Source organism: Stegostoma tigrinum, chromosome 31 (genome assembly GCF_030684315.1).
Source record: "Stegostoma tigrinum isolate sSteTig4 chromosome 31, sSteTig4.hap1, whole genome shotgun sequence".
Lineage (NCBI taxonomy): Eukaryota > Metazoa > Chordata > Chondrichthyes > Orectolobiformes > Stegostomatidae > Stegostoma > Stegostoma tigrinum.
This window is the reverse complement of record NC_081384.1, coordinates 9,729,111-9,743,592: the sequence shown is the minus strand read 5'-3', so window position 1 is coordinate 9,743,592 and position 14,482 is coordinate 9,729,111. Positions and strand designations below refer to the sequence as shown.

Here is a 14,482-nt window from a genome sequence, read left to right as displayed (position 1 = left end):
ATCACTAGAGGTTCAGGCAATTTTCACATTACTATGCTTATCCCAAAATCAGAGATGATTCTCAACCAGAGCCACAAACTAACAAATGATTCTGCCCATCAATGCAGGCCATTATTTTTTACAGACTATGTTTACGTTGAGGAATCAACCAGAGAACAAGCTATTCTAGACTGAGTACTGTGCAGCGATAAAGGATGCATTGACAGTCATTTTGTGTATGGTCCTTTGGTGAACAGGGACCATATATGGTAGGATTCTTCATTAAAGTGGAGAAATGTGAAATTACAGTGCTAAATCTAAATAAAAGGAACAATGATTTTATGAGGTTGAATCAGTGAGGATGAATTGGGGAACCTTATTAGAAAATGTTAACGATGAATAGACAATGGCAAACGTTTAACCAACATGTGCATGATTAACAACAATTATTATTTCCTCTCTGGCACACAAATAAGCAGGAAATTTGGTGCAATCATGGCTTATAAAATAAATTAACCATGATACTGAAAGGCGGAGCAGGCTCAAGACCGAATGGCCTACTCCTCCTAGTTTCTGTGTCCCTGTAAAGGTTTGATGCAGCAGTAAGTTTACAGCAAATGCTTAAATCCATATGGTTATCAGTGGGTATTATGTTGGTAGAAGAAAAAAATATGCAAATGGTTTCACAAAATGGATATGTTTTGGTTTAAAATTGAGGATAAGAAAAGTGAACGATTGAATTTTAGTATTTCAGCTTGGGTTTTTTTGTAGGCGTATTCCTGATTCCTAGATTTAGGGCACATACATACAACGTTGTGTTTTCTGTACTCACTGACAAAAATATGCCTCAGTACCAGCATCAGAGGACAATGTTGCCTATCTATCTGTATTAGATTTTCCATTTCTTCCCTAAACCTCCAGTGCCCTTTTCGATAGGATCTTCTTGTTAAATCCATATGAGGTGAGTTTTGTTTTGAGGAACTCATGTAACATAGGGCCAATGGACAGTAGTCCCGCACAAAGATGTGATAAATTAATATAATCCGTTGTTCCAAGCAAGAAAACCTTTGAGGTTACGATGGAAGATTTGGAAGTCCTCAGTGGTGAAGAGCTAGAACCTCAAGAAACAACAGTTGCTTCCAGGTAGAGCAAGCTGCAGGATCAGAACTTGTTTCTTTCAAGCACACATGTGGATGGCAGTAAGAAGCTAGACAATGTTATTTTCCTTGGTCGTATTGTTCATGGAAATTGGAAGTGGGAGTCTGCTAAGAGCAACTGAAGAAAACACAAGACCGCAAGTTTAGGGAAGTGACCAGGGTACCTCCCTTAAGCAGATCATCACTCCTTGCAAATTTATCAAAATATTGGCTAGTGCATTGCTGCTTATTTTATGTTATTGTAACTCTCCCAGGCGTATTCGTACAGCACAGCGTATCATATCATAAATTATGTTATAAGCTCAAGGGTGCCGCATTAGGACGATTACGTTTTACTGAAATTTTAAATTGTGAAAGTATTGAGGAAGCTGGATTTACCATCGTTAGGGAAAAAAGGATATGTTATAAATTATCTTCATAATTCGTCTAACCTAAATACTCATCCAAACATTGTTTATTTTCTGAATGGAATTTAAAAATGGTGAGGGAACAATTTAAATGAAACAAAGAGCAACTGGGCTGTGTGAAGTAGTATTGCCTATTTCTAGCCCTTACTGTAAAGATTGGAGACTGCAGTTCTGACTACTTTTGAGTGAGTTGCAAATCAGTACCTTTGGCTAAGTTACTACTCCTATTACCCTGTTTGAAAGGCATTGTGTGAATATTGAATAAGGATAAAGAAGTCTGCACTGGTCATGCAAGATAATAAAATGTGAGGCTGGATGAACACAGCAGGCCAAGCAGCATCTCAGGAGCACAAAAGCTGACGTTTCGGGCCTAGACCCTTCATCAGAGAGGGGGATGGGGAGAGGGAACTGGAATAAATAGGGAGAGAGGGGGAGGCGGACCGAAGATGGAGAAAAAAGAAGATAGGTGGAGAGAGTATAGGTGGGGAGGTAGGGAGGGGATAGGTCAGTCCAGGGAAGACGGACAGGTCAAGGAGGTGTGATGAGGTTAGTAGGTAGATGGGGGTGCAGCTTGGGGTGGGAGGAAGGGATGGGTGAGAGGAAGAACAGGCTAGGGAGGCAGAGACAGGCTGGACTGGTTTTGTGATGCAGTGGGTGGGGGGGAAGAGCTGGGCTGGTTGCGTGGTGCATTGGGGGGAGGGGACGAACTGGGCTGGTTTAGGGATGCAGTAGGGGAAGGGGAGATTTTGAAACTGGTGAAGTCCACATTGATACCATATGGCTGCAGGGTTCCCAGGCGGAATATGAGTTGCTGTTCCTGCAACCTTCGGGTGGCATCATTGTGGCAAAGCAGGAGGCCCATGATGGACATGTCATCTAGAGAATGGGAGGGGGAGTGGAAATGGTTTGCGACTGGGATGTGCAGTTGTTTGTTGCGAACTGAGCGGAGGTGTTCTGCAAAGCGGTCCCCAAGCCTCCGCTTGGTTTCCCCAATGTAGAGGAAGCCGCACCGGGTACAGTGGATGCAGTATACCACATTGGCAGATGTGCAGGTGAACCTCTGCTTAATGTGGAATGTCATCTTGGGGCCTGGGATAGGGGTGAGGGAGGAGGTGTGGGGACAAGTGTGGCATTTCCTGCGGTTGCAGGGGAAGGTGCCAGGTGTGGTGGGGTTGGAGGGCAGTGTGGAGCGAACAAGGGAGTCACGGAGAGAGTGGTCTCTCCGGAAAGCAGACAGGGGTGGGGATGGAAAAATGTCTTGGGTGGTGGGGTCGGATTGTAAATGGCGGAAGTGTCGGAGGATGATGCGTTGTATCTGGAGGTTGGTAGGGTGGTGTGTGAGAACGAGGGGGATCCTCTTGGGGCGGTTGTGGCGGGGGCGGGGTGTGAGGGATGTGTTGCGGGAAATACGGGAGACGCGGTCAAGGGCGTTCTCGATCACTGTGGGGGGAAAGTTGCGGTCCTTAAAGAACTTGGACATCTGGGATGTGCGGGAGTGGAATGTCTTATCGTGGGAGCAGATGCGGCGGAGGCGGAGGAATTGGGACTTGGGGATGGAATTTTTGCAGGAGGGTGGGTGGGAGGAGGTGTATTCTAGGTAGCTGTGGGAGTCGGTGGGCTTGAAATGGACATCAGTCTCCATCTCAGGCAACCAGCTTGTAACTGATGTCCATTTCAAGCCCACCGACTCCCACAGCTACCTAGAATACACCTCCTCCCACCCACCCTCCTGCAAAAATTCCATCCCCTATTCCCAATTCCTCCGCCTCCGCCGCATCTGCTCCCACGATAAGACATTCCACTCCCGCACATCCCAGATGTCCAAGTTCTTCAAGGACCGCAACTTTCCCCCCCACAGTGATCGAGAACGCCCTTGACCGCGTCTCCCGTAGTTCCCGCAACACATCCCTCACACCCCGCCCCCGCCACAACCGCCCTAAGAGGATCCCCCTCGTTCTCACACACCACCCTACCAACCTCCGGATACAACGCATCATCCTCTGACACTTCCGCCATTTACAATCCGACCCCACCACCCAAGACATTTTTCCATCCCCACCCCTGTCTGCTTTCCGGAGAGACCACTCTCTCTGTGACTCCCTTGTTCGCTCCACACTGCCCTCCAACCCCACCACACCTGGCACCTTCCCCTGCAACCGCAGGAAATGCTACACTTGTCCCCACACCTCCTCCCTCACCCCTATCCCAGGCCCCAAGATGACATTCCACATTAAGCAGAGGTTCACCTGCACATCTGCCAATGTGGTATACTGCATCCACTGTACCCGGTGCGGCTTCCTCTACATTGGGGAAACCAAGCGGAGGCTTGGAGACCACTTTGCAGAACACCTCCGCTCAGTTCACAACAAACAACTGCACATCCCAGTCGCAAACCATTTCCACTCCCCCTCCCATTCTCTAGATGACATGTCCATCATGGGCCTCCTGCTTTGTCACAATGATGCCACCCGAAGGTTGCAGGAACGGCAACTCATATTCCGCCTGGGAACCCTGCAGCCATATGGTATCAATGTGGACTTCACCAGTTTCAAAATCTCCCCTTCCCCTACTGCATCCCTAAACCAGCCCAGTTCGTCCCCTCCCCCCACTGCACCACACAACCAGCCCAGCTCTTCCCCCCCCCCCCCATGCCCACTGCATCCCAAAACCAGTCCAACCTGTCTCTGCCTCCCTAACCGGTTCTTCCTCTCACCCATCCCTTCCTCCCACCCCAAGCCGCACCCCCATCTACCTACTAACCTCATCCCACCTCCTTGACCTGTCCGTCTTCCCTGGACTGACCTATCCCCTCCCTACCTCCCCACCTATACTCTCTCCACCTATCTTCTTTACTCTCCATCTTCGGTCCGCCTCCCCCTCTCTCCCTATTTATTCCAGTTCCCTCTCCCCATCCCCCTCTCTGATGAAGGGTCTAGGCCCGAAACGTCAGCTTTTGTGCTCCTGAGATGCTGCTTGGCCTGCTGTGTTCATCCAGCCTCACATTTTATTATCTTGGAATTCTCCAGCATCTGCAGTTCCCATTATCTCTGCACTGGTCATGCACCCCAGTTGAATTTCTGCACATAAATGCTGCCTTGACTTACCCTTGGAGATTGGTTGGTTGTAATTGCAGTACTGAAGGACTCTTGGACATCTATGGATCAACACCCATTTATAAATCAATGATTTCTGGAAAGGGGCAGAGAAAATTTAAGGGGACAGGTGATTTAAAATGCTAATTATTGACGTAAACTAAACCAGTACTCTGCTTTTTTTTTAGGTATATGAATGACCCATAACACTGTGTGAAATACAACGGAGATTGAACCAGCAGGCAGTGGGAAAATATGCCAATACCTCCACCGCCCCCACCCCCACCTGCTGCACCCCCTCCACCAACCTTTAATCAGGTAGTACATGGCATGTGACAGTTTCAGTCACTTATTTTAGCTAAAAATGAGCACCCTAGATTTTGACTTTTGAAATATTATCGATATAACAGCATCACTTAGACGATGAATGTGTTTTGCATTTCTGTGTAGGACTACGTAGGAAGATGGTGTGCCCCAACTCAATGTTTTAATCAGAGTTTATTGTGATAAGTCTTTGATAGATACAGTTGCAATTTGTCAAGGCATTTATAGCAAGGTATTTAAAATGTATGCGTTTTGTTCACTTCAACTTTTTTAAACAGGCAAATACAGTTACACCTAAATTGACCAGAGATGAACAACATAATCGAGATGCACTCTTAAGTGATATCACAAAGGGAGCCAAACTTCGAAAAGTGACCAATGTAAATGATAGAAGTGCCCCAATTCTTGAAAGTAAGTGCTAAGTGTAAAGAGCAGTGATGTTATTAGGATCTCAGCAAATTGCAGTGGTGGATTTGTGATATTGCTGTTCAAAGTCCAGTTAAAGTCTGTGAAAAGCCCCATAACATAACTAGTTAATTTCTATCTTTTTATGCTTGATACCTGTTTGGAGGGAACAGTATGAGTTCTTGAACGTTATGGTGGATCTATGGTAATTTCTCCTTTGTTTTGAAGCCAATGTGATTTGATGAATGAAGAGCACCAGACAAGAAGTTGAATTGACTTATTTTATATTTTTTTCCCTCTGGTTGAATAATCCTGTGACAAGAATATGGCCGCATATATAGCTTTTATATTGTTTGCTGATATATGCCTGGTCTGAATTTTATCCCTTGCGCTACATAATATGGGTATGGAGTCACTGAAATCCATCATGGAGCGAATCACTGCTGTATAAATTTACTAACATGTTTCTTTTTAACTACAGCTTCTAAAGGAGGAGGTGGTGGTGGAGGATTTGGTGCAGGACCTGTTTCTGGAGGACCAGTCCCATCAATCGGTGGCTTGTTTCAGGGAGGTGTTCCTAAGCTTCGTCCAGTAGGGCACAGAGACAGTTCAGGTACTCTGAGTCATCCCCACTTCTTGGTTTGGAGAGACTTAGCTGGGTGGCTGTTACAGTGTTGACGGTAGTACTCTTAGAAATAACTGGTCACCAAAAAAGGTGTTCTAATAATTGGCGATAAGGATTTTTAACTAATAACTTCAGATCTGAGTAACTTTATGGTACAAATATGCTATACCATTAAGCAACAAACAGACCAACAATAAACAAATCCCACTCTAGACACTATGCATGATCCTACTGATAATTGGTACAGTACTTCCACATCACTGTCTCTGTCAGAAATTCCAAAATGTGGATGAGACACTAAAGTAAACCTGCATCATCTCTGTCTGTGGGATGTTAACAATGCCACATTGGTGTTCAGTTAAGACGGTCGTGCTTTCTGATGCCATGATCAATATTTATCCCTCAATCAACAACACCCATTTGGCTCAGTGGTTAGCACTGCAGCCTCACAGCGCCAGGAACCCGGGTTCAATACCAGTCTGTGCGGAGGCTGCACGTTCTCCCTGTGTCTGCCTGAGTTTTCTCCGGGTGCTCCGGTTTCCTCCCACAGTCCAAAGATATGCAGGCTAGGTGAATCGGCCAAGCTAAATTGCCCATAGTGTTCAGGGGTGTGTGGGTTATAGGGGGATTGGTCTGAGTGGGATGCTCCAAGGGGCGATGTGGATTTGTTGGGCCGAAGGTCTTGTTTCCACACTGTAGGGAATCTAATCAGATCTAATTTATACACAGCACTTGACACAATATGATTGTCCTGGTTTTATATTCTAGTCTAAGTATGGAAGAATTAAGTCACATTCTTTGTGACCTCTCTCTATAGAAAATTGCCATAAAAATCACTATAGAAAATCCCAATCTGTACAGTACAAAGTTTGTGTTATTCAAACAGTGTCCACTATTCATCAGTCACATTACAGCCAATTCATATTAACGAAATATACATTATAGCAGCATTATGTGTGGTATATGATTTTCTCCTTCCCTGAGTATGCTAAATTAGTAATGTATGACAATTCTCATCACATGCTATTACATTGTCACTTTGTGTTAAAGCTGCAGTGCCCCAAAATCGCTCCATAATTAAAGGTTCACAGATGTTTATTTTCTCTGAATAAGGGCTTCAATGTCTGTCACCAAGTGTGACTTAGTAGTACCACTACTGATTGAGCTGACTGAGTTCTGCAGGGCACATTTGCCAGGCTAGCATTGCAGCCAGTGGTCAGGGAACCAACAACTACAAGACGTTATTCTCACCAATCAATCTGTCGCAAATGTCTGTGTCCATTATGGGTACAGCCTTGAACAGACTAAATCTCATCTTCACACAGTGCACACTTCATGTTGTGTGGTATTACCACCAAGCTAGATGTGATCAATTCAGAGCAGATCTAGTAGCTCAAAGCTGGCATCCACTGTGATACTGTGAGCCATCAGCAGCAGCAGAATTTGTATTCAACTACAATTTGTAACCTCTTGATGTGGCATATTACTTTCATTATTGTTACTATCAAGCCAGAGCATTAACCCAGGCTTGCTGAACAGTACAGGTAGGCATGTCAGGAGCAATGTTAGATATGCCTAAAAATCAGATGTCAACCTGGTAAATTGACAAAACAACACTTTGCTGTGCGAGTAGTTGAATCAGCTTGCAGTAGACAAAGCTAAGTAGTCCTAAACTAATTAATTGGATCAAGGCTTTGTAATCCTGCCACATCCATTCATAAATAGGGATGGGCAATTAAACGATTGACAGGAAGCCCCACAAACATCCCCATCAACAATGCAGTAGCCCTTTGCATTAATGCAGGTAACAAGGCTGAATTGTTTGCAACTGTCTTCATCCACAAGTACCAAGATGATCCATTGTGACCCTCCCTTACAGCCCCCAGCATTATAGATACAAATCTTTTGCTAATTTGATTCATTCCATGTGATATCAAGAAATGGCTGAAGGCATGGATTCTGTGAAGGTGATGAGCCCGACAGCATCCTAGAAACGGTACTCCTTCAGGACTAGATCCAAACATTGACAAAAGAGTAACAGCTCTTGACATAAAGGCAGCATTTGATTTAGTGTGATGCCAAGCAGCCCAGGGAAAATTGAACTCCATGGAAATCAAGAGGGAAATTCTTCACTGATTGGAGTCATGTTGAGCACAAAGATGATGTTAGTTTCTGGCCAATCATCTTTATCCCAGGGCAGGTTTGTACGAGTTCCTCAGGGTAATATCCTTGGTCCAACCACCTTCGTTGACCTTTCCTCTATCATAAGGTTACGAGTGCGATGTTCAGTGATTGCACAATCATCACAACTATTTACAACTTTGCAGATGTTTAGTAAGTCTGTCCATATGCACTGAGACCTAGATGACATTCAGGCTTGTACTAGCAAGTCGCAAGTAATTGTGACTTTACACCACAGAAGTGCCAACCATTGACCGTTTCCAATAGGACAGCCTTGAAATTCATGACATTCATTGGCATTATCATCACTAAATCCCCCATTATTAATATCTGGGGAGTTACCATTGACCAAAAAGTTAATTGGAGTAGCCATATAAGCGTATACTTGCAACAAGAGCAGGTCAATGACTCAAAATTCTATAATTAATTTGCCTCCTAACTTCCCAAAGTCAGTCCACTATTTACCACGCACAGATCGGGACTTGCTGGAATACTGTCCACTTGTCTGGAGAAGCATGGCTCGAATAACGCAAGAAACTTCGTAATGTTTCACGACAAAGCAGTTCAGTTGACCAACAGCCCATCTACCATCCTAAACATTCAATATCTCTTGCCAGTATGCATGATATACAAGATGCACTGCAGCAATTCACTGAAGCTCCTTCGGGAGCTCCTTCCCCATCTATGATCTCTTATCACTTAGAAGAGTAAGGACAGCAGATGCTTGAGAATACCACCTCGACTTGTACATTTCTTTCCAAGCCAGATAACCATTCCTTCACTGTTGCTGTATCAAAGTTCTGGAGCTCTCTTCCTAACAGTGCTACAGAAGTACATACACCAGATGGACTGTAGCCGTTCAAGAAGGCTGCTTAGGACCACCTTCGCAAACATAGTTGAGAAGGGAAAGGGCAATGAATACTGATCTTGCCAGTGACAGCCACAACCCCTGAAAGAAATTTTTAAAAAAAGTCCTCTGTAAGTAGAAGGCAAAACTATTTTTTAATGAATCGATAAAACATTTTGCATTGCCTATGCTAATTAAGGTATTGCAGAAATGTGAGTAAGATCAACTTGTGCTGGGTTTGTGAATTTAACTTAATAATCCTTGCCTGGCTCCAGCTTTCCTGTCTGCCAGCAAACTAAAACAAGTTGAAGGTCAGCAGCATGATTACACAACTGATTTTCCCCTATCTCTGGTTTGCACGTAGTCAATAATGTTAAAACTGAATTTATATTTTCCATGGTCTTCAGTGCTTTCCCTTGCCCAATATCTCATGCTAATGGAGAAAAGCAACATGGATTTGTACCCCTAGTTAGCATCCAGTGACTCCAGCTGGAACATATATGTGGGGGCATGAGCTGTGGATCTAATCATACATAATGCCTTTATGTTTGAATAGGCAGCCATGATATGCATCCAAAGATATATTGGAAAAATTATAACTTCTCCCCATTTCTTTCGTCTTCCAACTTTTTCTGTAAAATGGTGTCATGGTCACACATAAGTCAGCGCTGGCAGTCAGTGCTGATTGGCTTTTGTATGCCAGTATATTGTGCTTGTTTCTATCTCCAGTTTCATCCTCGCTAGTGCATACTCAGTAGGGCTTGCTGCTCAGTTATGGGAAATCTGATCACTCATCTAACTCTGCCATCCAGACCAATTGTCGCTGTCCTGCTGATCAGATAACTGCATAGTCTGAACCCTATCATTCGTGAGTCGGGGACAAGCTCAAAAAATCATCACTGCTCCTAGGGTGAAAGCACTTCTCATTTCAACTACGTTATTTTTATTTCAGATCCTGCACCCAGTAGAACGGCACTAAATCCACCTGGCTCAAGATCTGCTGCTCCACGACCGCCACCTAGTAGTAACCGCTACAGCGATGATTCTGATGCACAGAGTAAAACCTCTCCTCCAGACCTTCCAAGAGTTCATCGACCTTCATTGCCTGATCTTTCCAGCACATCCCGCTCTGGTAGTGCCAGCGGTGTGAGGCACAGTGCATCAGCACCACCGCCACCACCTCCAATTGGAAGACGTTCAAATCCACCTCCACCACCTGTGCATAGCAGCAAAGCTCATTCCAGTGGACCATACAACAGAGAAAAACCTTTACCTCCTACTCCAGGACAAAGGACTCCTGGTAATAGAGATGGACCTCCTGCCCCTCCTTCTGTCAAGCCTCCCCCATCACCAATAAATCCTAGGCTTGGTAACATTCAGAGCCAACCTCTACCACCCCCTCCCCCACCCTACAGGCAACCTCCCCATGTACATAATGGCCCTTCTAGTCCTGGAAATGAGGCTGCCCCAGAATTGCCGCAGAGGCACAACTCGTTATCGCGTAAGTCAGCGGGACCAATGCGAGGAATTGCTCCTCCCCCTCCATCTCCTTCACCCTCCCAAAATCGCCCACCACCACCTGCAAGAGAACCACCAAACCGAGGTACAGGTAAGAGCTTTGTGTTTGGATACATATCAAAAATAATGCATGAGCCATGCAACTCTAAAATGCATTTTGTTAGCAAAGTAGAAATTATACCTTGCATGTGCAAGAAGATGCTTGAAAATTGATTATAAAAGCCTTTATTCCTGGATTTGGGAGCAGTTGTTTAAAATCACATTTCTGCTGTAGATTCAGCGATCACCATTGAAAAATGAATGTGATATGGATACAGCAACAGGGCGAGATAACATATCCAGCCCGAAATTTGAAACAAAACTGGAAAATGCTGGAGAAACTCAGCAGGTCTGGCACTATCTGTGGAGAGCAAAACAGAAGTCTTTGGACTCACAATATCTTCAAGTTCAAAAAAACAGTCTTTAGATTCAGAACATAAACTCTGTTAGATGCTGCCAATCCTGCTGAGTTTCTCTGGCATTTTCTTAATCAAGTAGATCTTTTGCACTCATTGTGGCTATAATTAATGGACTGTACACCAGACTGTGAGAGAGTTGGAAGAATTACTTTTGGGGGGCTACACACTTCAGAAGCTATTATTAATGCCCATTGTTCAAGACACGGATTGAACAGGGTGTGATAAAGAAATAACGACGAAGTAACACTAAGTCTAGGTTTAAAATAAATATTTAACCTGTAGGAAGAAAGGTAAACGGAGGCAGATAAGTAGATTCAAAACGTTGCAGCCTGAGAGAATGAGTTGGATTAGGAAAGAATACGGCAAGTTTTGACTTTTGAATCTATGTATATATTCCAAAGAAAAGAAAGATTGTATATGTCCCAAAGAAAAGAAAGAAAGATTGTATATGTCCCAAAGAAAAGAAAGAAAGATTCCATCCGGGGTGGCGGGGGGCAATTAGACAGCCATGGCTGACAAAGTATGTCAGGAAATGTATCAAAGAAAAAGGGACAGCCTATAAAGTGGCCAAGAACAGTGGGAAATCAGAAGATTGGGAAGGCTACAAAAACAAACAGGATAACAAAGAGAAAAATAAGGAAGGAGAGCATCGAATATGAAGGTAGGCTCTCTAGTAATATTAGAAATGATAGTAAAAGTTTCTTTCAATACATAAGAAACAAACGAGAGGCAAAAGTAGACATCGGGCCGCTCCAAATTGTTACTGGAAGGCTAGTGATGGGAGATAAGGAAATAGCTGAAGAACTTAATAAGTACTTTGCGTCAGTCTTCACAGTGGAAGACATGAGTAGTATCCTAACAATTAAGGAGAGTCGGGGGCAGAGTTGAGTCTGGTAGGCATTACAAAAGAGAAAGTGCTAGAAAAGCTAAAAGGTCTAAAAATTGATAAATCTCCTGGTCCCAATGGGCTACATCCTGGGGTTCTAAGGGAGGTGGCTGAGGAAATAGCAGAGGCGTTGGTTGTGATCTTTCAAAAGTCACTGGAGTCAGGGAAAGTCCCAGATGATTGGAAATCGCTATTATAACCTCCTTGTTTAAAAAAGGATCAAGACAAAAAATGGAAAATTATAGGCTGATTAGCCTAACCTCCGGTTGTTGGTAAAATTCTAGAATTCATTGTTAAGGATGAGATTTCTAAATTCTTGGAAGTGCAGGGTCGGATTAGAACAAGTCAGCATGGATTTAGTAATGGGAGGTTGTGCCTGACAAACCTGTTAGAAATCTTTGAAGAGGTAACAAGTAGGTTAGACCAGGGAAACCCAGTGGATGTTATCTATCTAGGCTTCGAAAAGGCCTTTGATAAGGTGCCTCACGGGAGGCTGCTGAGTAAGGTGAGGGCCCATGGTGTTCGAGGTGAGCTACTGGCATGGATTGAGGATTGGCTGTCTGACAAATGGCAGCGAGTTGGGATAAAAGACTCTTCTTCGGAATGACAACCGGTGACGAGTGGTGTCCCGCAGGGTTCAGAGTTGGTGTCGCAGCTGTTCACTTTTTATATTAATGATCTGGATGAAGGGACTGGGGACATTCTGGCGAAGTTTGCCGATGATACGAAGTTAGGTGGACAGGCAGGTAGTACTGAGGAGGTGGGGAGGCTGCAGAAAGGCTTAGACAGTTTAGGAGAGTGGTCCAGGAAATGGCTGAAGAAATTCAACGTGAGCAAATGCGAGGTGTTGCACTTTGGGGGGAGAAAAGAATACAGGCATGGACTATTTTCTAAACAGTGAGAAAATTCATAAAGCCAAAGTACAAAGGGATCTGGTAGTGCTAGTCCAGGATTCTCTGAAGGTTAACTTGCAGGTTGAGTCTGTGGTTCAGAGTGAACGTGATGTTGTCACTTATCTCAAGAGGGTTAGAATATAAAAGCAGTGATGTGTTTCTGAGACTTCATAAAGCTCTAGTTAGGCCCCATTTGGAATACTGCGTCCAATTTTGGGCCCCACACCTCAGGAAGGACATACTGGCACTAGAGCGTGTCCAGCAGAGATCCCTGGAATGGTAGGCCTAACATAGGATGTGTGGCTGAGGATCCTGGGATTATATTTATTAGAGTTTAGAAGGTTGGGGGGAAATCTAGTAGAAACATACAAGATAATGCATGGCTTAGAAAGGGTGGATGCTGGGAGGTTGTTTCTGTTAGGCGGGGAGACTAGGACCTGTGGGCACAACCTTAGAATTAGAGGGGGTAAACTTAGAACGGAAATGAGGAGACATTTCTTCAGCCAGTGTGTGGTGGGCCTTGGAATTCATTGCCACGGAGCGCAGTGGAGGCCGGGATGTTAAATGTCTTCAAAGCAGAGATTGATAATTTCTTGATCTCGCAAGGAATTAAGGGCTACGGGGAGAGTGCGGTTAAGTGGAGTTGAAATGCCCATCAGCCATGATTAAATGGTGGAGTAGACTCGATGGGCCAAATGGCCTTACTTCCACTCCTATGTCTTATGGGCTATAATATGTCGTTTGTTGCACATTCTGATGTTATGGTCAGAACTTGTCTTTGAGATCTTATTTTGATGTGCAGAACAGCCAGTTCACAAGCTGCAGATATTCTACTACTGTCACTGAAGATTAATGCAATTAATCTTTGGAATGGTGGGGACAGCATTTCTTCTATTTTTAAACCACCATTGATATGTGTGAATGCAAGAAACAAATAATTAAATTTGTTGCCAGTCATCTCAGGGAAAGTTATCTTTAGTGCTAACTTTTGGCAGCTTGCTGTGCATCAAAATGTTGCTTCTGATGACTGATTGTGGGGAGCTGTTACAATATGCTTTGATTTAAGTCCAAGTATAATGTGTAACATGGGAGCAAATTTTGAGTGACTACGTCATTGGAATTCCCAAGCAAAAGTAAAAAATATTACTGATTCGGTTCATCATAATTGACTTCAGTTTGTTTTAAGAAGTGTTTGTGCTTGTGTTGTGTTTTGGTGTAATGATCCTTGTGAGTGTGGCACCAGATTTCTGCTTGCTTTAGTCATGGTGAGAGTTTTAGACACTGTTACAAGAAGAAATTGATAAATTGTGGTGCAGATTCTTCAAGATGTTAAGGATGAGTGTTCAGTTACAAAGAAAGGCTGAAGAAGTTAACTGTTTTTTTTCATTATTGTTGAGAGATGGGCTTAATTGGAGGTCTTCAAGATTATGAAGAATTCAAAGGTGCAAATGTTTAAAATTAAACAAAAACAGAAATTTAAAATCAAAAAATTAACAGGAAAACTGGAAGGAATGTCTTTTACTGAGAAAATTTAGACATTGCGCATATATGGAGAGAAAGTGAGAATAGATTTCATATATAAAATAGTATCAGTGTAGGCTGGATGTACTGCATGTTTCAGTATTAGACCACTCTTGAGTTCATGGTATTTAGGACTGACATTAAGAGCTCTTCCTTGCACACAGAGTAATAAACACATGGATGAGCCTG

General features: G+C 43.8%; 1 protein-coding gene across 3 annotated transcripts in view; it reads left to right on the top strand.

Annotated features, from left to right (window-relative positions):
* Positions 1-14,482, top strand: part of wipf2b (WAS/WASL interacting protein family, member 2b) — a 55,141-nt gene that overhangs the window by 26,538 nt on the left and 14,121 nt on the right. For all 3 annotated transcript variants that reach the window (XM_048560497.2, XM_048560500.2, XM_048560498.2), the window contains 4 exons: positions 4,824-4,953; positions 5,238-5,370; positions 5,846-5,977; positions 9,970-10,626. In XM_048560497.2, coding sequence (XP_048416454.1) covers positions 4,891-4,953; positions 5,238-5,370; positions 5,846-5,977; positions 9,970-10,626 — 985 coding nt within the window. In that variant the 5' untranslated portion in view covers positions 4,824-4,890. The remainder of the gene's footprint in view (positions 1-4,823; positions 4,954-5,237; positions 5,371-5,845; positions 5,978-9,969; positions 10,627-14,482) is intronic.